Source organism: Lingula anatina, chromosome 1 (assembly GCF_051362555.1).
Source record: "Lingula anatina isolate TDL-2025a chromosome 1, LinAna3.0, whole genome shotgun sequence".
Taxonomy (NCBI): domain Eukaryota; kingdom Metazoa; phylum Brachiopoda; class Lingulata; order Lingulida; family Lingulidae; genus Lingula; species Lingula anatina.
This window is the reverse complement of record NC_141767.1, coordinates 58,077,083-58,101,151: the sequence shown is the minus strand read 5'-3', so window position 1 is coordinate 58,101,151 and position 24,069 is coordinate 58,077,083. Positions and strand designations below refer to the sequence as shown.

General features: G+C 33.5%; 3 protein-coding genes across 6 annotated transcripts; 2 read left to right on the top strand and 1 right to left on the bottom strand.

Moving 5' to 3' along the window:
* The first annotated feature begins 57 nt into the window (after window positions 1-57).
* On the top strand, window positions 58-11,231 carry LOC106178080 (uncharacterized). Of its 3 annotated transcripts, none has more exons than XM_013561104.2 (8): window positions 58-217; window positions 2,005-2,121; window positions 2,454-2,660; window positions 7,383-7,464; window positions 8,421-8,566; window positions 8,760-8,900; window positions 9,212-9,385; window positions 9,695-11,231. In XM_013561104.2, the coding sequence occupies exons 1-8, from the start codon at window positions 160-162 to the stop codon at window positions 10,138-10,140; spliced, it is 1,371 nt and encodes a 456-aa protein (XP_013416558.1). In that variant the 5' UTR covers window positions 58-159; the 3' UTR covers window positions 10,141-11,231. The 3 variants fall into 3 exon arrangements, with proteins under 3 accessions (XP_013416558.1, XP_013416559.1, XP_086855507.1); XM_013561105.2 differs by lacking the exon at window positions 58-217 and adding an exon at window positions 307-457; XM_086999381.1 differs by lacking the exon at window positions 58-217 and adding an exon at window positions 540-688.
* Window positions 11,232-11,375: 144 nt separating this feature from the next.
* Window positions 11,376-16,020, bottom strand: LOC106178081 (superoxide dismutase [Mn], mitochondrial). The gene is made up of 5 exons (XM_013561107.2): window positions 15,871-16,020; window positions 14,112-14,314; window positions 13,565-13,681; window positions 12,999-13,178; window positions 11,376-12,802 (listed from the first exon to the last, which is right to left on the bottom strand). The coding sequence occupies exons 1-5, from the start codon at window positions 15,900-15,902 to the stop codon at window positions 12,651-12,653; spliced, it is 684 nt and encodes a 227-aa protein (XP_013416561.1). The 5' UTR covers window positions 15,903-16,020; the 3' UTR covers window positions 11,376-12,650.
* A 56-nt stretch (window positions 16,021-16,076) lies between these two features.
* LOC106178079 (pre-mRNA-splicing regulator WTAP) lies at window positions 16,077-23,744 on the top strand. 2 transcript variants are annotated; one of them, XM_013561102.2, is made up of 8 exons: window positions 16,077-16,123; window positions 16,623-16,672; window positions 17,120-17,175; window positions 17,344-17,408; window positions 17,601-17,728; window positions 17,906-18,084; window positions 20,580-20,734; window positions 21,077-23,744. In XM_013561102.2, exons 2-8 carry the CDS (start codon window positions 16,646-16,648, stop codon window positions 21,736-21,738), a joined length of 1,272 nt encoding a protein of 423 aa, XP_013416556.1. In that variant the 5' UTR covers window positions 16,077-16,123; window positions 16,623-16,645; the 3' UTR covers window positions 21,739-23,744. The 2 variants fall into 2 exon arrangements, with proteins under 2 accessions (XP_013416556.1, XP_013416555.1); XM_013561101.2 differs by having other exon boundaries at window positions 16,078-16,231.
* The last annotated feature ends 325 nt before the right edge of the window (window positions 23,745-24,069 follow it).

The window sequence follows — 24,069 nt, the reverse complement described above, 5'->3', positions numbered from 1 at the left end:
CGGCTTTTAGAACGTAATGTGTTCTAACATATGACACTGGGTCTTCACCTATATTCCCACAAGACTGTTATTTAAAAATTCATTTTAAAGTATACCTTCAATATTTATATTTTTGAAGCCGAAGAACCTAATATCTTAACATTAATGAAATGACGTTATATGTGCACAAGGGCTATCTTGACACGTCAGACGGCGCTGAGATCGAACTGTGTTGATGGTGGGTTGAGTCTTGTTGTATTTTATTTTTCATAAAATTAAATGATTTGGTAATTAACTACGTTATAATCTAGATATCGCCTGTAAAGTGATGAATCATCGAAAAACAGCGAGTTTTGCTGTTATTTTTCAAGTGATGTATTCAGTTACAATTTGACAGATTTCCATTAGTTTTACTATCAAGCCTTGGGTGCAGTTTAGATTGGACACCGAGATGCACATGCAGAAACGTCACCGATAGGTACATGCACAGTGCAAAGTTGCATGTGTTAGCACTCCTACCCTTTCTAATATGTACACATGCTAACGCATAAAAATGTACAGGTGCTCATTAATCGCATTCAGAATCTGTTTATGGGAGTCTGCAACGAATGTGTGAATTCATAACTGCAAATGGTAGATGAGCAGATGAATCTTACCTCATTCACAGCAATGTTGGCGGCAATACAATAATTAATGCCTTTTCAGCAGAGTATGTGCAACTTGAATAATTGATTTTCACTTATAATTCATTAACTCACAGGAATGATTCATATAGGGCTAAAATATGAAGTTTTCATATATTATGCTTTCATTTTTCACTAACTTAAACTTGCATTGTCCAGGTGTGGGCTTGAATATCCATGGGTATAAATCCCTGTGCTTATGTTACATTTTAGAATTTCCACAAAAACAACTTAAAGTAGTGACATGGTCAAAACTACTCAGTAGTAGTGATTATGTTATTAAGCATTTTGTAATATTGTGTCAAAATTGACAAAAAGACATTTTGTGCTCTTTCGACATGAAATAAGTAGATTAATTATCATTTTTAGACTTTTGATGCACTGCCATTATATTTCATAATATCTCTGTAAATTTGACAGTTTTACTGATTAGTTTTGTGTAAATTTAATATTGAATTGCCTCATCCCTCAAGACTATCGATAGAACCATGAAATATACATTGTGACTCAAAAAGATGTTCTAAGACATACAGGTGCTAGGATATTTCTACATTGTGTTCCCCATGCCAATCAGTTAAATACTTAGGCAGAAATAAAAAAGAATTTTTGAGAAAAATAGACAACTGTATTGTCTTTTCACAAATAGAAACAAGTTAAAGATACGACAACTATTCATTTTGAAGGGGGAAGTACCATGAAATGAATTTTCCATACATTTTGGAGGTAAATGCAACTATTATACTTCTACAGTTTGTGTTTGATAATGTTTTGAATATGGAATTTTGAATGATATATGAACAGTTGTCATTGCTTAAAGGGATAATAACTCTTCGTATGAGATCTATATTTCACAATAAAACCACTGTAAACAATTAACTCATAGAAATATAATATATATTCTGTTTTACCACAAAAAACGGCAGTTATAGCTATTTATTCTGATATCTGAGCTTGTCATCGGACCACGTGACCTCCGTAGATGGCTATACTCTTAAGAGATTATAACAAAAAACAAACTTTTTAGAAAAAACCAGGGACTAACTTTGAATGTAGAAATGAATTCATTAACCATTGGTAAGTATGGGAAAATTGTTGTTTACTCCAGGAAAATTCATTTTTTGGCCAAAACGAACAGTTACTATCCCTTCAAGCATTCGGCCAGAGGGGAATGCAAATAAGTGATACAAATCTCAAGTGAATGCACTATGATATGAAAGTTTCGCATAATTGGGAATTTGATTTGATATAACCCTAAGCTGACCAAAATAACAATTAGAAATATGAGATATTTTTGTCAATTTTGAAAAGGGGTTATATTTATTTATAAACTTTTTTCTTGCAGATCTTGGCACTGATATGGGAGAGGAAGAACTGGGAAGTTTAGGATTGCAAAAGATGGTTTTTGTACCCCCAAAAGTTACATTGTCTAAACCTCAAATGAAAGCAGGGTCACTGTCAGGTATATTGCTGGTACTAATAATGTGAATACCTTAGAATGTACATCATTTTGAATTGATATCATTGTACATTTCAAGTACTTACATAGTTCCTCTGAATTTTGTTTATTAAAGTCAGAAAACTTCGTCACTAAAAATAAAACAAATGATATGTTTTTCTAGCTTTATAAAAAAATTATTCATGTTTTAAGGAGCTGAAATGTGACATGACCAATTTTTTTAACATTAAAAAAGTGGGATTACTAAAATTTGTTTGAGCCAATTTTGCTGCCGAACACCAAGGAAAATGTCATTGAACATAAAGAGATTCAAGCATGGTATGTTTTTGTAACAGGAAAGAGATGCCTTATCCTGATTGTGATATCCCTGGTGGTCTTAGTCATATTGCTGAGGGCCCTGTTGAACTTGAGGCCAACATTTATCAGCTTTCATGTGGCTAGTGATATAGATGGAGAGCTGGTTGTAGTTCCAAAAGACTTTGCAGAAGCAAGAAGAGCAGCTTGCTTGGATGGGTCTCCACCAGGTTTTTACATCAGGAAAGGTGATTAACTTTTTATTATTATTATTATTATTATCATCAGGCCTTATAAAAGGATTAGGCATTTACTAGCACTACCCGCAGATCTTTTAGCACTAATGCCCATATTAACCAAATAATCTACAAATTAATCAAAGCCTCACTTGATTGTAACTACTCAAAACCACAGGCCTTTCGTTATCTGCATTTTTTTCAAGAAGCAGTGTTGCCAAATTGGATTTGCTCCACACTTGTGGACACTGTTGTCAGAAATGACAATTTTGAAGTCCAATTATCTATATCAAAATGACACTTACTTCCAACAAATATCCTTGTACAACTACAGTGTGCAAAGCAAATATACAGTAATTACTTGATCTTTTCAGAGGGGAAAATGGTGAATTTTACAGATACTGTATTTTTATGTACAGACACAGATGTGTCTGTACATAAAGCCGTCACCTGCGTCTGTCGTCGCCGTTGCCGTTGCCGTTGCCGTTGGCGTGCACTTTTACCGTAAACACGATAAGTGGAAAACCGTTTTACGTTTTGACTTGAAACTTACAGAACTGATGAATATTCATAATATTCAGGTCAAGTTCGAAAATCAGCATGATCGGGCCATTTTTAGGGAAGTTATGCTGTTTTTTCACTTTTTTCAGCATATATGCAATACCGTAAACACGATAAGTGGAAAACCGTTTTACCTTTTGGTTTGAAACTTACAGAACTGATGAATTTGTATAATACGCAGGTCAAGTTTGAAAATCAGCATGATCAGGTCATTTTTAGGGAAGTTTTGCTTTTTTTTCACTTTTTTCAGCATTTATGCAACACCGTAAACACGATAAGTGGAAAACCGTTTTACCTTTTGGTTTGAAACTTACAGAACTGATGAATTTGTATAATACGCAGGTCAAGTTCGAAAATCAGCATGATTGGGTCATTTTTAGGGAAGTTTTGCTTTTTTTTACACTTTTTTCAGCATATATGCAACACCGTAAACACGATAAGTGGAAAACCGTTTTACCTTTTGGTTTGAAACTTACAGAACTGATGAATATTTATAATACGCAGGTCAAGTTTGAAAATCAGCATGATTGGGTCATTTTTAGGGAAGTTATGCTTTTTTTTCACATTTTCTCTGATTCAATTCTTAGGCATGTAAATAGTCTCATTATTGAACTAATAAGATATGTAAAAGTGTTTTTTTGACATTTCCTGCATTTTTACAACATTGTTAGTTGATTATGTAAAAATGATGGTAAACTTGTTATCTTGTATTGTGTAATGAAGTGTCAAAAATGGAAATAAACACATATCATTGCAGTTTGTCAGATTCAATCATCCACTATGTTCAGAATCTCAGAATGGAGGAAATTGGACATTTAATACTGTTCTATTGATATTTTTCCCATCTCATCAATTTTCTTAGTTGGTCATATAAAAATGGCAGTAAACTGTTAATTTTGTTTTATGTTAAAAAAGTGTTAAAAATGGAAATAAACCCATTTCAGAAAGTGCTGTCTTGTTTACATTTTGGCATTTTCAAGATGTGACTTTGAAGTTCCATGGGCCTGAAGACCTTTGCTAGTCACATTTTCTGAATATCCATGATACTAATATTTTATAATTAAAAATTGATGGTCATTATGCTGTTAAACATTATGTAATATTGCATCAAAATTTGAAGAAACCCCTATTTTGGGCACTGCTCCCATGATGACCATTTAAGGAAAATCATGTCACTTACTGTTCTCAAACTTACAGGAAAGAAACATGGGACTAAAATACAGCTTCAGTAGGCAATGCAGTCTGTTTGGTAATTTTTTCTGGCAGTTAAACAGTTTTTTGTGAAAATTTAATTTTTCACATATTGGCATTTTCAAGGTGTGACTTTGAAGTTCTATGATCCTGAAGACCTTTGCTTGTAACATTTTCTGAATGTCCATGTTACTAATATTCTATTATTAAAAATTGATGGTCATTATGCTGTTAAACATTATGTAATTTTACATTAAAATTTGAAGAAACCCCTATTTTGGGCACTGCTCCCATGATGAGCACTTAAGGAAAATCATGTCACTTACTGTTCTCAAACTTACAGGAAAGAAACATGGGACTAAAATACAGCTTCAGTAGGAAATTTAGTCTGTTTGGTAAATTTTTCTGGCAGTTAAACAGTTTTTTGTGAAAATTTCATTTTTCACATATTGGCATTTTCAAGGTGTGACTTAGAACCTCCACGGGCTTGAAGACCCATGCTAGTCACATTTTCTGAAAATCCATGATACGTATATATTATTATTAAAAATTGATGGTCATTATGCTGTTAAGCATTATGTAATGTTGCATCAAAATAGAAGAAAACACAATTTTTGGTGCTGCTGCCATGATGACCATTATGGGAAAACCGTGTTACTTATGACTGTCAAACTTTCAAAAAAGAAACACAGGACTAAAATGCAGCCTGAGTTGGAAAAGCAGTCTAATTGGCTTCTTTTTCTGGAAGTTATACATTTTAGTGAAAAATTCATTATTATCGTGTTGGCATATTCATTGTGGGACTCGGAGCTCCCATGGACATGAAGCAGAATAGTAATCAAATTTCTAAATGCCCATGCTATTTATAGTCAATAATCAAAAATTGGTGATAATTATTATATAATTTATTATGTAATGTTACATCAAAATTGACAAAAATCTTTTTGCACTGCTACTGCAAACATGAAAAGAAAACTGTGTTACTTATTATTATTTTTAACTTACAAGTATGATTTTTAGGATTGGCATGCAGTTCAAATTAGAAAGCCAGCTCAATTGGGTTATCTTTTATCATTGAATTCATGCAATTTTGTGTGAAATTTTCATTTTTCTCATTCTGGCACTTTCAAAGTATAAACTTGAACTCTGATGGGCCTGAAGCCTTATGCTTTTACTTTCATTGGTGTTACCTGTTGTGCATAATTAAAATTTGATGTTGACTGTGCAGTTAAACATAATGTATTATTGCATCAGAATTGGTAGTCTCCTATTTTGTGCATTATTGTTATGTGCTTTTCTTAAGATGTGACTTATGGGCCTGAAAGATCTTTGAGAGGGTCAGTCTGTAAATTTCCCTTGGGTATCACTTGGGTATCACTCAGAGTTATAAAGTCATTAATAGGCCATTAAATGAGATTACATAAAGCACACTTGTTGATATTTCCCTGTAAACTCCCAAAGGTTAAGCTCTCTGCTAGATTAATAATAAGTAAGCAGTGATAATTATGCAGGTAAATTTTGTTTAATATTGCAAATAATATTGCAAATAAGTTATATATATATATATATATATATATATATATATATATATATATATATATATATATATATAAGATTAAAAGTTTGAATGGCAGCATCATTGGAATTATATTTACCTCTGCCAAGGAGGTTATGTTTTCACCCCTGTTTGTGTGTCATCCACATAACACAAAAAAGTTATGGACCGATTTTGCAGAAATTTTCAGGAACTGTCGGAAGTGGGCCAAAGAGGACAATGATTAATTTTTGGTGGTGGTCCGGATCAATAATCAATCAATTATCAATAATAATCAACAATTGCTGCCTTGGCAGAGGTCTGCACTCTCAAAGTGCTTTTCTAGTTTTGTTGTTTTCCTTTATAATTTTTTCTCAAACACTTGCATTTGTGACTTTTAACTCTCATCTGCCTGGGGCTCTGCACATTTTCTGTATTTCTGCATAAGCAGTTGTATTGTTTTTTATGTCTTTAAACATTATGTAATATTATTTTATGCACTGTCATCATTTTTCAAATATTGAGACTTTCATAATGTGAATTTGAACTCTCATGGTCCTGAAACTGTGATCTTATTGAAGGGGTGGATTGAGACCATCTTCTGGGTCTTCCAGAAGACATTCAGGTTATTAAGTTTATATTGACTGGTATCTATTTTTTTCTGTTGGAAGACCATCAAAATGGAGGATGGATCAACATAGATACTTTGTAATACTGTCAGAAAATATCTCTGGGTCTGCTCCTGTTATTGACCATGTTACCTGTTGTGCATGATTAAAATTCAGTGTTGACTGACAGTGCTATTATAAGCATTATTTATTATTGCATCAAAATTGACAAAATGACCTTTTTTGCATCTTTATTTTCTGTTTTTTGTCTGTACATTTGTCAGCTTTGCTGCCTTGTTAAGTCATAATTTCTTAAAATAAGAACATTCCTGTTGAGGGGTAGCAACAAAATCAAAAAGCAGGCTGCTCTATAGTTCTGTTCTATGCAGTATAAACACCACAAATACTATACAGAAATGGAATTTTTGTGATTATAAAATTATGCATTTGAAAGTTAGATAATTTTTGCCCATTGCAAAGGTCAAGTCATTGCCATATATACATGCCTCATAATGTATACTGTTAGATTTTTACAGGAACCACTTTCCTTTAATGATTCCCTCCTATTGAACATTAAATTTACTGACAGTCACAGGTTGAATGCTTATTTAACAAATGAGTACTTTCAGTAGTTTTCCTTCTGTTTAACTTCCATTTTGTTTAAATGTTTAACATTTTTATGGATCCAACTCATATATCTGTAAAAATATCATTTTTCAGGAAATATGAAGTGATGTCATTTGGTATTTTTCCAAGTTATACTGTTTGAAACAATATGGTGGCATCATAGTCGGGTTTTGTGGCAAAAAAATACTTCATATGCGTCTTGAATGATTCTAGGATTCCATGTGGGAAAGAGAGACTGGATTCTGTATTTGGAGCCAGGTGGTTGGTGTGCCACACTGAAAGACTGCTATGAAAGGTATTGTACAAATAATAGTTTGATGCTTAAGTTCAAAATAAAAGATTATATGTAAGTCTTCAGATACATAATCATGTTTTTGTTATGAGTCTGATATATACACACATGCGTGCACATACACACACACACACACAAAACAATTGTGAATTTTACAGATCCTGTATTTTTTGAGTCAATTTTTCAAACTAAGAACATTCCTATTTGAAAAGCAGGCTACTCTATAGTTTTATCACAGGGGACACTTGGTCTAAGTTACTTCTCCAGCAGGTAATACAGTGATATGTTTTCCAGAGATCAACTACAAACTGACTGATCTCTACATTTATTTTTCTGGCTGAGAGATCCGAGTCTCATAAGACAGCATGGACAATCCAGCTATCGCTTCGACTGACCAAATTTACTCTGATCTCCAATCTCTAATCTCTGATTACAATACAAAGTTCTTCTCCTTACATACTAATACACACAAAATACATTACAGTGATTCCTAAATCAAATCAGAGACACTGACAGAATTAATACTATAAGTAGAGACCTTTAACATAATTAAACTGAGACTGACCTAAACTTTAACTAGGGGATGAAGCCATAAATAAAGTTACCGTCTTCAATCCTTTTAAAACTGAAAACATCCTTGGTTACAGTTTCCTTGGAAACTTGGTTGCAGTTATTGGTTTCAATAAATAAAATACATCAACAGATTCATGTAATATCATTATAACTGAGACATCTGAACAATATTTACCAAATGTTGATTTAATTTGATTTAAATGTGGAAGTTTCTAAAATGAAGTTTGGCTGTGAAATCACCACTATGACAGTTCTATTCTATGCAATTAAATCACCACAAATGCTATATAGAAATGTTTATTTTGTGATTATAAAATTATGTATCTGTATCTGAAAGTTTGATAATTTTTGCCCATTTAAAAGATTGAGTAATTACCTTTTTTTAGGAGTAAAACTCACTTAGGTTCCAGTGAAGTTGCTCCATCTACCAAAGAATTTAATGGCATTTTATCATCTGATCCCAAAAGCAATCCAACCTTTCACATGTGGAACATGGTATCATTACTTTATTGTGATGGGGGTTCTTATGCAGGTAATTTTTAAGGGTTCCCTTGTAGATAAACACCATTTATTGTTTTTTTTTTAATACACATGTATTAAAATGTAGCTTTAGAAAACCAGTTGCACAGTAATTTTATTGATGACAACTGTTAAGTTCAAAAAAGGACATGACAAATATCAACTTGATAAGAAAGATTTTCATTTGCAATTAATTATGTTGTCAGGTAGTATGGCCAATCCTGTTCTGTACAATGGCAACAAGCTGTATTTCCAAGGCTTCCACATCCTTCAAACCCTAATGGACTTCTTGATAGAAACTACAGATCTGGGGCATGCAAGGAGAGTGATACTTGTTGGAAGTTCAGGTGAAGCTTATGGATGGACCTTTTCATTAAAAAAAAGAGAAATATATTTTTTTGTATACCATCAACCATGTGGGCCAAATTGCCTCAAAAATGATGTTATATTCAAATGGGATTTATTATGCCTTGGGTCAAGTATCACCAAGTGTGAAAATTAGTATGTTATTTGATGTTATCTTACTGAACAAGGAATTGAGAATCTTCCTTCAACTTCTAACTTAGTTGAATAGGTAAATGTTGGATAAAGGATCCATTTTTAATTTGATAAAATATTCTGAATATGCCCGTTCATATATTTCCTTTTTCCATTTTAGCTGGTGGCTTAGCAACATTTCTCCACGCAGATTTTATGAAGAGCAAACTTCCACAGTCAGTAAACTTTCATGCCATGGCAGATGGAGGAATATTTCTGAATTATCCGGGGTTCCAGGGAAAAAACCTTGCTGAAGAAACATTCAAAGGTGTCTTTGATCTGCATAACATAAAGGGTGAGTTTTTCATCACCATTTTACAAAGAAGAAACAGTTGAACAAGTTCTAAAATTTAACATACTCCCTAGAACTACCGTGCCCTTTGACTTATTTTTCTTTTCATTTTATTTTTCATTCTTAAATAGTTAAAACATTGTAGTAACAAATGCAAAAGTTAAGTGTTCATTTACTTGAGGTCACTACTTGCCTAAAATATGTGGCTTGAATTGAAATTTTGTTTTGATGTTATTTTCCTCTAATTCAGGGTTACAAAGTTAAAATATGCTTTATTCCATATGAACATTTATATGCATATTTCTTTTTTAGAAACTCCATCAGTGAAACAGTGCATTAACAAGCAAGTCAAAAATGAGGAATACAAGTGCTTTTTTCCACTAAATAATAACAAATTTTTAAGATCTTCGATATTTGCTACAAATTCTTTGTATGATACGTGGACAACAAGAAACTTTCTACAGATTTCATGCAGTTATCCAAAATGTGATAATAAAGAAAAAGACTATTTAGATACCCATAGAATGGCCTTGTTAAATGCCACTGAAGAATTCAGAAAGAACAAAAACAATGGTGTATATTTTTTTAGCTGCCTGAGGCACACGCTTTTGCACCATGGTGTATTGAATATGCAAATGGAAATAGATGGAGTTAGTTTACTAAATGCAATAGATTCCTGGTATTTAAAAAAGACTGCATATACTCAGTCAATGAAAATTGATAACAAGTTTGGTACAAATCCATCATGTTCCAAATAATTTATTTTCTCTGCAATGTTCTTTGTTGCAGCTTATTTATTATATGGGGATGTCTTTGGTTTTGAGGGTTATATAATCTTGTACAAAACTTTTTTGATGTTTAATGAGATATGGCTCAGGTTTATCATTTTATTCTTCACAACATAGTTCACAACAAGTTGTTTTAAATGAATCTTTCATACAAGGCAAAAGTTCCCAGATGCAGCTCCACAAACAACCACTTCCCCTAGGCCTGCAGAAGCAACCGAGTTTCCAGCATGTATTTTATTTAAAATGCACATTTAATGAGTGCTTATTGCCACTTAAAAATTATATTTGCACAACTTTTTTATGCTTACTTTGTGCTATATGAACTGGAGGGGTAATAAGTAGCTCAAATTTACACCTGAGAAGTTGTTTTGAAGCATTGTTACACTGCCCAAGAGATTTTTTTTTGTGTATGTGGTTTTTATATTGTGCAAGAAATAGGTACTAGTGATTGATATACATTACAGATCTTGAGTTTTTATTCTCACTTCATTAGTATCTTTAATGCTTTTAAATTCATGAATTAATGGTACTTATAAGAATTTTTATCCCAAATCTTAGTTTCATTGAGAAAAATGGCCATTTTATCCTGCCCACATAATCCCTAGACTACGTTTGTTTAGTACCATTTTTAAATAAATGTTATAAACAAACCACGATTCATTTAGGCTACCATCTATCTTCCTGACGTATATTTATATGTTAGAAGGGATTAAAAAATTAGATACTTGTATTTGAGGGGTGTTATCATTTCCAAGGTCTGAATAAGAGTAGTTTTACAGGATATTTAGACAAATAGGAGTTATGGACAGTTTCAAATGTGTATAGAATACCTTTACATGGGACCTTCATCCCAAGGAGTTTGTTGCACTCTTGCTTCAAAATGGAAATACTACCTGTAGATGTATAGGTGTATGGCCAACCCACTCACATAACATCCGTTATAAAGGTTTTACGAGGTGTCTGTGTATTCTGCATGTAACTTCTTACTGGGGGTAGAAGGAACATCGTACATATGTTCAAGGAAAATGTCAAAATTAGCAAATAAAGTATGAGATATCCAATTAAGACTTCCATCTTATTAAAATCTTTCGTTTATTTGTTTTGTCACAATTGCTACCGTGGGTAAAAACAGCAGCTCTGTGGCACAACCGATCCTTCTTCTACAGTCACTATACCAAAAGTGGTAAATAACAGCCCGCTTTGCATTTATGCTAGCAACCAATTTATTCAATGTTTTCAACCCATTTACATCCAGTCATGCAAATAATTAGAACTAATGTAAATGTCGCATCAACCAAGCTACGAACTACTGGTTGAATTATGTAGTGCCATTCCAATTTACACTGAAAGACAATAGAAACTTGAGGCAGAAACGTATGCATATTTTTCCTTTAAAGGGGGTTGTAATTATTCACTGCAAATTTATTGATGACTTAGTGCTTGGGTAATTGAAACGATGAGTTGTCACAGTTCATTGCACATGGCTTGACCTCTTTGCAAAAGAGGACTAAACACCCATTGGGCAATTTTTAGTGGGTATCTGCACAATTTGCAGATTGGTTTTGGAGGTTTTTATAAAGGCCAAAAAAAAGGTCACCACTGTTAGTCCAGTAAATGGCACCATGCCACAATGATCAAGAGAACAAGGTCTCCATGCACTGGTATGGGTATGGTGCAGGCCTGTTAGAGCTGCAGTGATATAGCCAGCCGTATGGGCTGTTCCCAACCCACAATCAGAAACCTGCCACAACATGACAAGCTCTGTTGACTATAGACCACGTCCATGGTGAAAGAGAGTGACAACTCTCAACCAGGATCGCAACACCTGGACCAGATTAGCTGTGCGAGTCATACAGCATGCAACCCCAAGATCAGTAGCCCCACTGTGCATGGACGCTTTTCTAAGCTGAAGCACGTGCTAACAGATCGCCACCTGCACTGAAACAAACAGAGGCCAAACCAGGTGTTCTCTGTTGTGACTTTGTTTGACAGTTGCCATTTTCTTTTGTTCAGATTTTTGTTGTTTCTTTAAACCTTGAGCATTTTGTTTCCACATGCCAACATCCTAAGCAGAAAATTCATATTCAAGATTCACACAAAAAATCCAGTTTAGAGCTTCTAAATAAAAATTATGTTGAAAAATATTTGTCTCAAAGTTTTTAAAGGCTGTCAGTAAACTTTTCACTACTTGCTACAATTACAATATGACTGCAGTGAAGCTTTGCATTCATGCTAATGATGTTAAATGGGCAGAATATGAGCAGCACAGTTTTATCTTTTCACAAATGGCACATGTATAAGTTGTACAGAGCAAAAACATATGGTGACAAAGTCAGCTGGTCAAAGTCTATTTTTCGTGCATTTTTCATTTTTTTTTTTTACATTTTGTGCATTTCTCTCAAAATGGTGTGAAATCACCAAATTGCCTTCCACAATAGATGTGCGACTTTTACAACAAACATCCTCAACAAATCATTTGTTTAATTTTGCATTCTAGCATTGGCATATCTGTCTGCCACATTATCCCAATTAATGATATTCCAAATAGCATTCACATAGGCTCCTCTGTCATTCTTGTACTGCAAATAATATGCATGCTCCCAAACATCAATGCCCAAGAGTGGAATAAGACCTGTAAAAAGAAATAAAATTCAAATACCATTTTAATTAATGCGAATTAAAAAAAAAAAACAATGATACTTCAGTCAATAATGTAAAGTTGATGTTGATTCTTTAAATTTGTTTCTATCCACCTACTATACTGTTACATTGAATCCCAAATGAAAGAAAAAAACTCACTAAATAATTTATATCAAAAACCATCTTACCAAGAGTAGGAAACAAAGAATCTTGATTAGGTCTAACAGCTAGTCTTAATCTCTGGGTGTGAGGATTATAGCCCAACCAACCCCAGCCAGACCCTTGGATAGCCACCGTTTTTGAAATCAGTTCTTTCTTCATGCTTTCAAATCCACCAAAATCCCTATTAATACTTTCCTTAAGATCACCTGTAAGACAAATGTTTTTAATCACCTTCAAAATGAACAAAAGACCTCTTTTTTTTATACCAACAAAATAAGTTTACTATAATTTATGAATACTATATATCATGTAGGCCTACATCTGTACAGATACATCTGTGTAGAATGGAGTGGTGCAAATTTATCTTTCATATTTTTTTAATACACAGGCTAGCTGTGTTCTTACAGCATTCAACAACAATTATGTGACAAAAACAAATTTCATGAAAGTGACATGATTAAAAAATTCAATATCACTGATTTCATTGAATACAGACTCTGGCATTAATGTAGTCACTAAAAATGAAAAGGATATAACTTGAAAAGCTGCAAACTATATTATACACTGTCATATATACTTCTAGAACAGTCACCTGTTGGCTCTCCACCTCCATTTGGAGAAAGGTTTGTCCAGAAAATGGAGTGATTAATGTGTCCTCCACCATTAAAATTCAGTGCAGGCAGCAAAGAAATGGCAGCGTTTGTATCACCTAGAAGATTAAGTTGAAATTGCACATAAATGTTTTCTAAGGCCCCATTCAGAATAGGGGACTAACTAGTCCGAAGGTCAAATATGGCCAACCCACTTGAATACTTGACCACTTGAATATCCCATTGGATATCTATTCAGTGTCTATTAGCGGATTAGATGGCAAGCTTTGTAGTGGGTTGCCATAATTGACCCTCAGACTAGTTGGTCTCCTATTCTGAATCATGCCTAAGATGTTCACATTATGATTAAGAACTATCATTTTCTCCAAACCATTTTTAAATTAACTTAAGTAACACTAATTGTCAATTTATAAATCATTTTAATTTTAACTCTAAATTTGATCTTTACTATTATTTTGTACATTTTAAATACAAAATCAAAAAATAATAAACAAAATGTGCTGCTAATGTTCCCAGAATTATCTGTACCTTCTGCCAATGCTTTCTCCATTTTCTCTTCTGCAATATTCAAGTTGTTAACATAAGTTGCATGGTGTTTTTTGTAATGGATTTCCATAATTTCTGCTCCAATAACTGGCTCAAGTGCATTGAAATCATACGGCAGATCTGGCAGTGAGTGTGCCAATCTTGAAGCTGTGAACCCCAATGCAGCCTTCTGCTGGGGCACAAACCTACAATTCCAAGGAAATCAGTCTGTTAGTTTAACTCAACAATGGGTAAACTGACAAAAGCTTAAAGTTGGTGTGTATAGTATAAATCAAAACCCTGTTAGCTGGTTACTTGGTGTATTTAACATTCCTATTTTTAATACAAAAATTTTAATCTGAATGTCTGACCTAGAATTAGGCTTTGGGTGCACCCAAGTATTAACAGCATGTATCTAGCCATCCCAGTTCTTTGCCTTTTTACATAAATTAGCCCCACTTTCTCCACTCCATTCTTTCAAATTTCCTATTCAGTTTGTTTGAGGTCTCCCTTTTACTTGCTGTCCTTTCATTCCACCTTCTATTATTGCTCTTCCCATTCCTCTTTCTTAATACATAGCTTCTTAAAATTCTTAAAATTCAATTCTTATAATTGGAACATTTCCATTGCGAAGTAGAAGCAAAATTGAAAAGCAGGCTTACCTATATTTCTACTTTATACAGTAAAAGTACCACAGATTCCATACAGAAATACAATTTTTTCAATGATTCCAAAAACAACCTGCAGGTGCTAGGTGTCGATTGACCTATGAATGATTCTGTATAATACCACAAAATTACTGGTCAAAGTACTAGTACTCATCCCCTATTATTACATATATACAGTATGCATACTGAGTATATACAGTAAACCACTTCTACTACTACTAGTTTCTTTTAGGACTCAAAGTTGGCATGCCAAAGATAAACCCCAAATTAATCACTTAGTCAGGCAAAGAATAGGTTTAAGACTGTACATTCTTCAAATGGCTGATCATACACTTGACCTTGTTACCAGTCCCTGAATTTGTAAAAGTTTGCCAAATGAAATAGTTACGTGTGATGCAGCATGCATGTGCAATTGCATAAATATTTAAACGAGGGTTGGAGGAAAATACTGACCTCCTAATTCAGTGCAGGTACACTGGTTGATGTTTATGTATTGTTCAATTTTATATATTACTGTATTTCCACACAAGCCTTGCCAGTCCAAATAATTTATCAAAATTTTTACCAATCCTCTGGCTTTTCAGGCGGTCATTACCGCTCGGACTGGCAGTATTCACAGTATTTCACATATTGAAGGCAGAAAATATCTGTTCAAATATAGTTTTTGAAAAGTGTGAGATGATTCCCTTTTGTATTCCTACATGTATAATTTATTCTATGTGAAACTCTACTGTACTCAGTATGATGATATTCGGCTGGGTATAGTGTAGCACGAAAATTCATGCGTTAGCACTCCTATAATTTACTCATTTGATTGTTTTTTTGCTTAGTCATAAAATGGCAAGTGTCGTGTATTGAGTTGCTTAGATCATCTAACTATTAAAATTGCTTACGGAACATTACGTCCTTGACTCGAGAGTCTGTGACACACTGATACCAAGTACTAGTACTTTACCGAGAGACAAAAGTAATTATTTGACCTACTCAGAATAATTGACACTTCTGCAAGTTTAAGCCATTAAGTGCCTCAACTATTCAATACACATTATATGCATTTTCTTCACAATCTAACGTAAAAAATGCATAATATTTACCTTTTTAGCATGCCGATGCGTGCACACAACATTTTCAAAACAACCTTGTATGTTCACGTGTATTTGTTCTCTCGGGGTGGAGATTATTACTTTTTATAAAAGGAATTGTCAGCTTTTTATATCACTGTGATAATTTATTAGTAAAAAGTTAATTATCATAAATCTATTTCAGCATATATTCACTTTTGTGTTAAATAATTCTCTTTTTTCCCAGCATGCCTTGTTGTTATACACATGGCGGCCCCCTTGCAAGGTCGGTGTTGTTTCGATTTCACAAAAAGGATTTAATATTATATGTGTCAGACGTACGTGCAATGAAAAAAGGACTGGAGCTTGACAATCAAAATTGTTCATAGAAAAGGTTCGTGGGCGAACAATGTTTGTTTTGTTGCTGAATAATTAGAGAAAAATGGTTATCTGCAACTTGAAAAAGAGTAGTTGTGACCGCCATTTTGTTTGCTTCCTGGAAGCCTAGTGATAAGGGTAAACCCCTACATTCTGCTTTTAAAACTGTTCAATATAGTGTGTCTAATTTTTTTGTCTTCGAAGTATGACCGATTTGTATATCTGGATTCGGGAGGTGTAGAAAATGTGTTCCATGCTCTCATTTTAAGGAAACACGATTCACCTGCTACTTGCAGTCATTGTGTCACTCGTGACTAGTCGTTTCGGTTTCGTTGTATAGTTTGTATGAATAGTGCTTGATTTAATGGTGGTTTTTCAATGCTTTTATCAGATGCATATATTTTTAGGTGAAGAATACTAAAGGATAACAATGGGTGATGATCCTCCAGCTAAAAGGGTAAGTATATTAATGGTACGGCTGATATTGGCCATCCATAAATTATGAAAGAACTATACCACGTAAAAGTTGGTCTTCATAATTTTTGCCTGAAACTTTACTGAACTATCATGTCTTTATTTCAGTTAAAAGCTGAATTTTAAAATTCTAATTTATCAGTCATGAACCTAGTAGCATATGATGACTTTGAATGTTTAGCTATTTCAAAAAACAATAAATTTTAATATGCAGCGGACAATTCATACCATTTCACATGGAGTTTTTAATTAGACTGTCTATTTTATAAGTCAGAACATATTGCTTGGATGAATTATGGCAAAGTGGTATTATTGTTTTCTCATTCTAAGATAATTTGGATAATAGGCAACACATGTTGCTTTGATAAAACATATTTTTGTAGTGGCTGATATGCTATGTAATTTTCCTTTCATGCATTTTTCACTCTAGATTCATTTAAGTGAGACAGAGGTAAACAACTTGTCAAGAGAAGAATTTGCAGCAATGTGAGTGTAAATTCACTATACAAAAAATGTTTTGTGACTTTTACTAAGTAAGTTCTTTGTATTGATTAATAACAGATTTAAAATTAGAACTTTTAATTTGAAAATTGTTAAAATGAATGTTTGAGTTGACATATGTTTCTTGATTATTGTTTTCTGATTTGTTTTTAGATGGAAAGACCAAGAGCGATATATAGATCAATTGGAGGCCTTAAATTGTGGGAGTAAAGACACAAGTATGTTATGAGGAAATATGAATTTATTTTTAGTGTTGAAAATAAAGAACAGATTCCCTTATTGTTTTACACCATATGGACATGGTATATATACACAAATATGTATTCACGAAAGGCTAACAAAGTAGAATGGTGAAACCCAAAAGGGTAAAGGTACAAGATGTAGTGAATTTATATTATTCTACTTTCCAGATGAGGAAATTACAGGCTTAAGAGAATCGGAAGAAAAGTTAAAACAACAGCAGCTAGAAGCTACCAGACGAGAAAATGTGTTAGTTATGAGGCTCACCACTAAAGAACAGGAGCTTCAAGACTACATTGTAAGACATTGTTTCTGAAAATTTTATGACATACAATTTAAGTATATCAGTTACAACCTAAATATTGTTCAAGTCTATCACTTGATGCAAATCCCCAACACCAATTCTTCATTGAGGTATGGTCTATTCAATTTTTTTACCAGTTTATCTATATATTACCTTTTGTTCTGTTTTCAGACACAAATTCAAGAAATAAAGCAAGCTCAAGTACCAAGCTCAGCCCAACTGCGCAACATGCTCCTGGATCCAGCAGTCAATTTGATGTTCCAGCGAATGAAAAAGGAGATGGACAGTAGCAAGGAAAAACTCGAACAGACACAAAATGAACTCAGTGCCTGGAAGTTCACCCCTGACAGGTGCATACTCGTAACGTATTCCGCCCAGACAATGTCATTGCCACAAATTTCAAAAGTTGCTCTAACATTCTTGATTTATGTTAACTTAACTTTCATCATAGACCCATTTTACATTGCACAGTACTTAAATGTCAGTAACTCCCACCTTGCCAATGTTTGTTACTGGCATTACACTGGACTGAATCCAATCATTTTGGACTGTTCTGGACATTGTCCAAGGACTCTCCAAGGAGGGGACTTCTGTCCAATTTAAGCAGTCTAGAGCACAAGAACAGTTCTGACAAGACTGGTTTTGATGAAGGATAAAAGATGACACAAAAACACTGTTTGAAGGTTGGTCTATAGGTTTGCTGTTGTTTAAAAGAGAGCAGTAAGAACAGTGGAGTCTTTGAACACCAAGCAGCTGTCTTCAGTGGGATAGGGTCTTATCCTACTAGGTTTTCTCATAGACTGGTGGGAATAAACCTCAATTTTTGTCAAATAAGGATCAATGTATACTGCTATTAATTTGAATGATAATTGAAATAGTCCAAGTTAAGATGAATACTGCTTTATTTGTTAAGGTTAATCAAAAATAATGGATTCTATATAGACTTTTTACTCGTGGGCTTGGATCAGCTGATGTAGTATTTTGCCAATCCTGAATGTTTTCATCATTTGTTTGATGATTGAGAAAAAGAAACTGTTACTTGGTTGATCAAAATTTTGTACTCCTATTTATGTGCTCTTCTTGAAGTGTACATAATGCCACATACATTCTTGAAATTAAGACAGCAAAAATTCATTGCTTAAATATGATTTTAATGATTTTATGTACAGACACAGTAGTATCTGTACATATTACCCTCGCTAGCATCTGTCAATTTTGCTAGACCTGTAGCCATGATTGTGCACATTTCTTGTTACTACAATAACCAGGAAGCATTGTTCCTGTTTTACCTTTAAGTCACAGAAATTATTGTCTAAAATAATACAGAGTAAGTTTTTGTGGTCTTGTGAAAACTGTATTATCCAAATGGTAACTCCATTTAAGCTAAAACCTGCTTGGGTTACTGGGTCAAGTGAAAAACTGGCCATGATTGGTAATTTTGGTCTTGTTTAATCATTCCAATTACATGTCTGCTAGAGATGGAACTTCCTGAGGTTATAGTTGGCTCAAAACACAGGGTATGATTAGATCACTTTTTCCTGATAATTGAAGTCTTGTTTTTCATCATTTGTGAATTACAACCCTTTGACCACATGTTAAAGATGAATGTCTCTTTTTCCTTCAGACATCTTGGTGTCATTAACAGGGATTAATTACAGTTACACATATCAATTTTCTTAAACCTACACTAATATTGGTTGTCTGAACATTTGTCAGCTTTAGCTGGCTGTTTACGTAATATATTTATCTTTTCATATTTGTTTCCTTGCTTTTTGTCTTTTTGAAATCATGCGCATCTGTTAGCTAAATTTGAGATTTGGCAATTGTGGCATCTTTATGTTTACTTACCTTTCATTATTAGTTCCTTTTGTTATTTGAACAATTTTATGTATTTTTGCAGTTAATAAAAGATAAAAGAATGGTTATTCTAAAATGTGCAAAAAATCAATGAATGTATATTTTTAAACTTCTGTCAAAATTTGCAAAAAGATAACAGCTAACTTTTATCTCAAGTAATGAAGCAACTAAATTCCCTTCAAAATAATTGACTTACAAACTTGAAATGCAAGTAAACATGATATGATATTGTTGGTATTAGACTCCTCATAGACTAGATATTATTCTTCTGCCACACTGATACGAGTCTTTTTTTTTTTTTTTTTTTAATCCACCTTTTGTTATCAGCAGGTGTGTTCAGAGGTTTGAAACTAAAAACTGCAAATGATTTCTTTCTTCGATTTTATCTGATTTTTTTTTTCAAAGATGCTCCTAATCACAATGTTCATTGATGCATTTATATGTAGTTTACCCATTTCAGATTTTCCCCTCATTTTACATTTTTTAAATGTTTATATTACTTTTTCTGGTGATTAGAGACGTTTCAAGTGAACAAATGGTAGTTTCATCTTTATTTAGGGTCTTTTTCTCTGTGAAATAAAGTTTCAGGGGTTCGTTATTTGTGTATTTTGATGCAGTAGCTAGTATTAAAAAGAAAACTATCAGCAGATTGTCCAGTTGAAGCAACACAGGGTGAATAGAATGCCAGTCTTATGGCAGCATATCAGTTTGGTGTGTATTTTGAGTTGAGTAAAAATTGTGTGGAGTTCTTGCTGAGCTTGTTTATCCCTTAGATCAAACTTATATCTAAAATTGTGCTTGTAGCCAAAATGGTTGTTACAAAGAAAAAGTCAACTGTTTTGTCAACAAGTATGGCTAGTGAGAGCCCAGCCTTAGAGCAAGATTTGTATACCATGCTTCTCTTGAACCCATAGAGACAGTAATAATTTGATGATATTGATGCCTTTGAAAGATCAATAGGTTTTTCTTTTTGTTTTCATTTTTTTAGCCAAACAGGAAAACGTCTAATGGCCAAGTGTAGAATGCTGTTGCAAGAAAATGAAGAACTTGGTAAAGTGATTTCATCTGGTAGAACAGCCAAACTAGAGGGAGAAATTGCATTGGAAAAGAAGTTGGTAGAAGAATTGAAAAACAGTCAAGCAGGTGCTTCATCTTGCATATATACATGTTTTTTGTCATAGAAGAGCAGTTTTACAAAGTGAAATCCTATTGGTAGACGAGTATCTATTGCAGAAGGTAGTATTGATATTCTAAGGGTACTTTGTCTTTACAAATATCATTGATTTGCAAAACCTTTTATTCGTGTAAAGGCAAAGAAAAGTTGCTCTCATTATTGATAAAAATAAATCATGAATTGTGTTCTTCATCTTTATCCATCCATAGAAAACCATGGTAAAAGCCTATTACAAATGGCTGACATGATTTGTAATTCACTTTCTTAATATGTTATACGTTGATAATCGACTAGTCTTTTTTCATCTTCAGAAACAGAGGAATTCCTTGTTGAAATAGATGAAGATGTTGAAGCAATGCAGAGCACTATATACTTATATCAACAACAACTGAAAGAAGCCCAGGAGCAAATTATCAAGCTTCAAGAAGAAAATGAACAGCTTAGGGGTGGGAAAATGACAGAAGACATAAAACCATATGATGTGGTAGGTAAGGCGAAAACTGAATTTGAGCAGATGGAGGATAATATGTCACGGACGTCTACACCTAGCTATGTGTCAAACACAGAAATGCCCATGGAAACTGAGGAATATAGGACATACACATCACTAAGCCCACATGAACCAGAGACTACAAATGGGGAACACCAAAATGCCATGGAAAGTACAGACTCGGATGACACAGCAGCACAAATGTTTGGTCACAGACACACAAATCTACAGCAACAGACTACAGGATCAAATAACCATAGTAATTGTCCACCTGTGCTTCTCAATGACTACCCCACTGAGAGCACAGATGCATCCAGTGATGCTTGGAGTCCTACCCAAGTAAAACACTCTGATCACAGCTTGGAAGGGGAGGGGTTTCCCATTAGTGACAAGTTACCACAGCATGATGCAAATGGGAAAAATAGTATTAGAAATGGTGTAGAAAATGAAACAGTTGATTACATAACAGATGAAGAAACTTGAATTGGCTGTTTCCTTCTATTTTTTATGCCCATCATCCCATGGATGGGTGGGCATATTGCAACTACCATGTTGGATACAGTTAACAAGCCGGACATTTATTTAAAGGGGCTGGTGAAAAAAAGAAAATACAGTAATGACTTTTCAATAGGGAAAATCATCAGTCTTTCAGATAATTTTGGAATCATTTCAAATTATACTCTGTACAGCATTTTGGTGCTTTTACTGTATAGAATAGAACTATTGGCATTTTTTCCCTTACCACTCAATAGGCATGTTATAAAAGATCCATTTATTATGTCAGTAATATTTAAAATTCACTTTTGAGACGTATCCATGTTTTAGTTCCAAGTGACAAAATTTAAAAATTTTAAACACCCATGTTAGTACATTACCTCTCTTTCTGAACTTCTCTGAGGACAGGTTATACTTTTTGGTCATATTTTTACAGATAAATGTCTAATTAATGTCACAAAATGTAATCAAATTGACCACCTGATGAACCTTGCTGCCCGCCAACCATCTTGACAGTTGTAAATCATGTGAAATCCAGAAGTCTGCAAGAATTGAGCTTGTAGGGATGGCAGAATTGTAAAACCACCACATAAGTGAGAATAGACCAACTGGACTGTTACAGAGTTTAGGCAATTATCAGAAAAAAAGAGGATCAAAGGTTGGTTGGTTGGAAAAAAAAATACCATTTAACCAAGGAAAATTTAAGTATGAGTTTTTTGCAAAGAAAGTCCTACACTTTGCACCTTTACGTACCTATATTTTTACTGTGAATTTTATTTGTAAAATTTACAAGATGCTTTATATCACCCAGAAGTACTTCTTTTCACAAGAAATACAAGGCACATGCTCTTTTCTCTAAAAAGAGGAGTGTGACACTGTTAATAGCCGGGCTGCAATTTTACTGGTTGGAGTTGCACTGCTTCATAGATGTCATCTTTTTCATTCATAAGAGAGTGGGTATTAATGATCATAGATCTTCTCTACATCTATACAATAAAAGAACCAGAGCCATAGAGCAAGTCCTAGATGATAGTTGATATGAATTTCAGTCAAAATTAGGTAAAGTGCACTGAAGATAAACCAAAAGTGTATGAAAAGAAACTGCATTATTGATATAGAATAAGAGAAAAGCCTGATCACTGTTGTGTAGTAGATTGGTGTTATAATGCAATCAAGTTTTTTATGTAAAGTTAATATTGTGTGTACATAAATTTATTGAAAACATTTACGTATATGTGTGGATGTATGTAATTGGTATTTCTTGTATATATTATTGGTTATCAGTGAACTTGGCAGCATCTCTTACATGTAGTGCCAGATAAATTGGTGTATATGCTGCAGGTTCTATCTTTGATTGAGGAGTCCTTTTTCCTTCAAGTTCATAAAGCATTGCTAAAATTCATTTAATTACCAATTAAGATGCCACACCTAACCTTTTTAAGATCTAAAAATGAGTTATTTCTATGAAATTCATTTGGTTTACTCGGTCTTTATAAAATCTGACAAGAAGGGAAGTGTTAGATATTTTTGTGTGTTTTTGTACTTATGTTAGTGAGTTGAGAGGGGACAGCAGAAATAAACATGCCAACATCTTGATATTGCCTTTACCTGATCTGTTTCTGTTTCAAAGATCATGGGGATTTCTCTTTTTTTGTTCATCAGGGTCAAATACATTTGACCAAAAATATTTAGAAAGACTTGTTAATGTACTGATATGTATTGTTCCATTTATTTCTTTAAAAAACCTTCACTTTTCTCTTTGGCAGAAGACTGGGATGCCTGATGATGATGGATTATTTTGGTAGAAATAGCTTTAATGTGAAACCTTTGCTAAGGTTTATATTCGTAAATTCAACTTCTATTTTTCAAAATAATTGAAATTGTTTCTGTTTGTTTACCCAAGCAGATTATGATTATGAAAAAAGTTTTTGGTCATATTTCACATATAGTCTACATCTTGATTTGCTGTCTTATAAATAAAACAGTCATTTTAATGCATTGTGTTCAGGTGTCATATTTTCATTTGCTATTTTTATGACCCATTTTTTATTATGAGTAAGAACTTAACAAAAACTAAAAAGTAACATGAAATTACCGACAATGTTGTTTCATTAATTTCAAAAGGGGGGAGGGGTATCAAGAGAACGAGATAATAAACAATGGATTAGAAATTCAGTGACCTTTTTCTGGGGTGGGGGTTGTTGGTCAGGGGGCGTCTCGATAGTCCGAAGGTTCATTGGTCCGAAAAGTGGTAACATTTTCATCGATTTTTTAATCAAGGGTTCATTGGTCCGAAGGTTCTATAGTGAACTTTCGGAC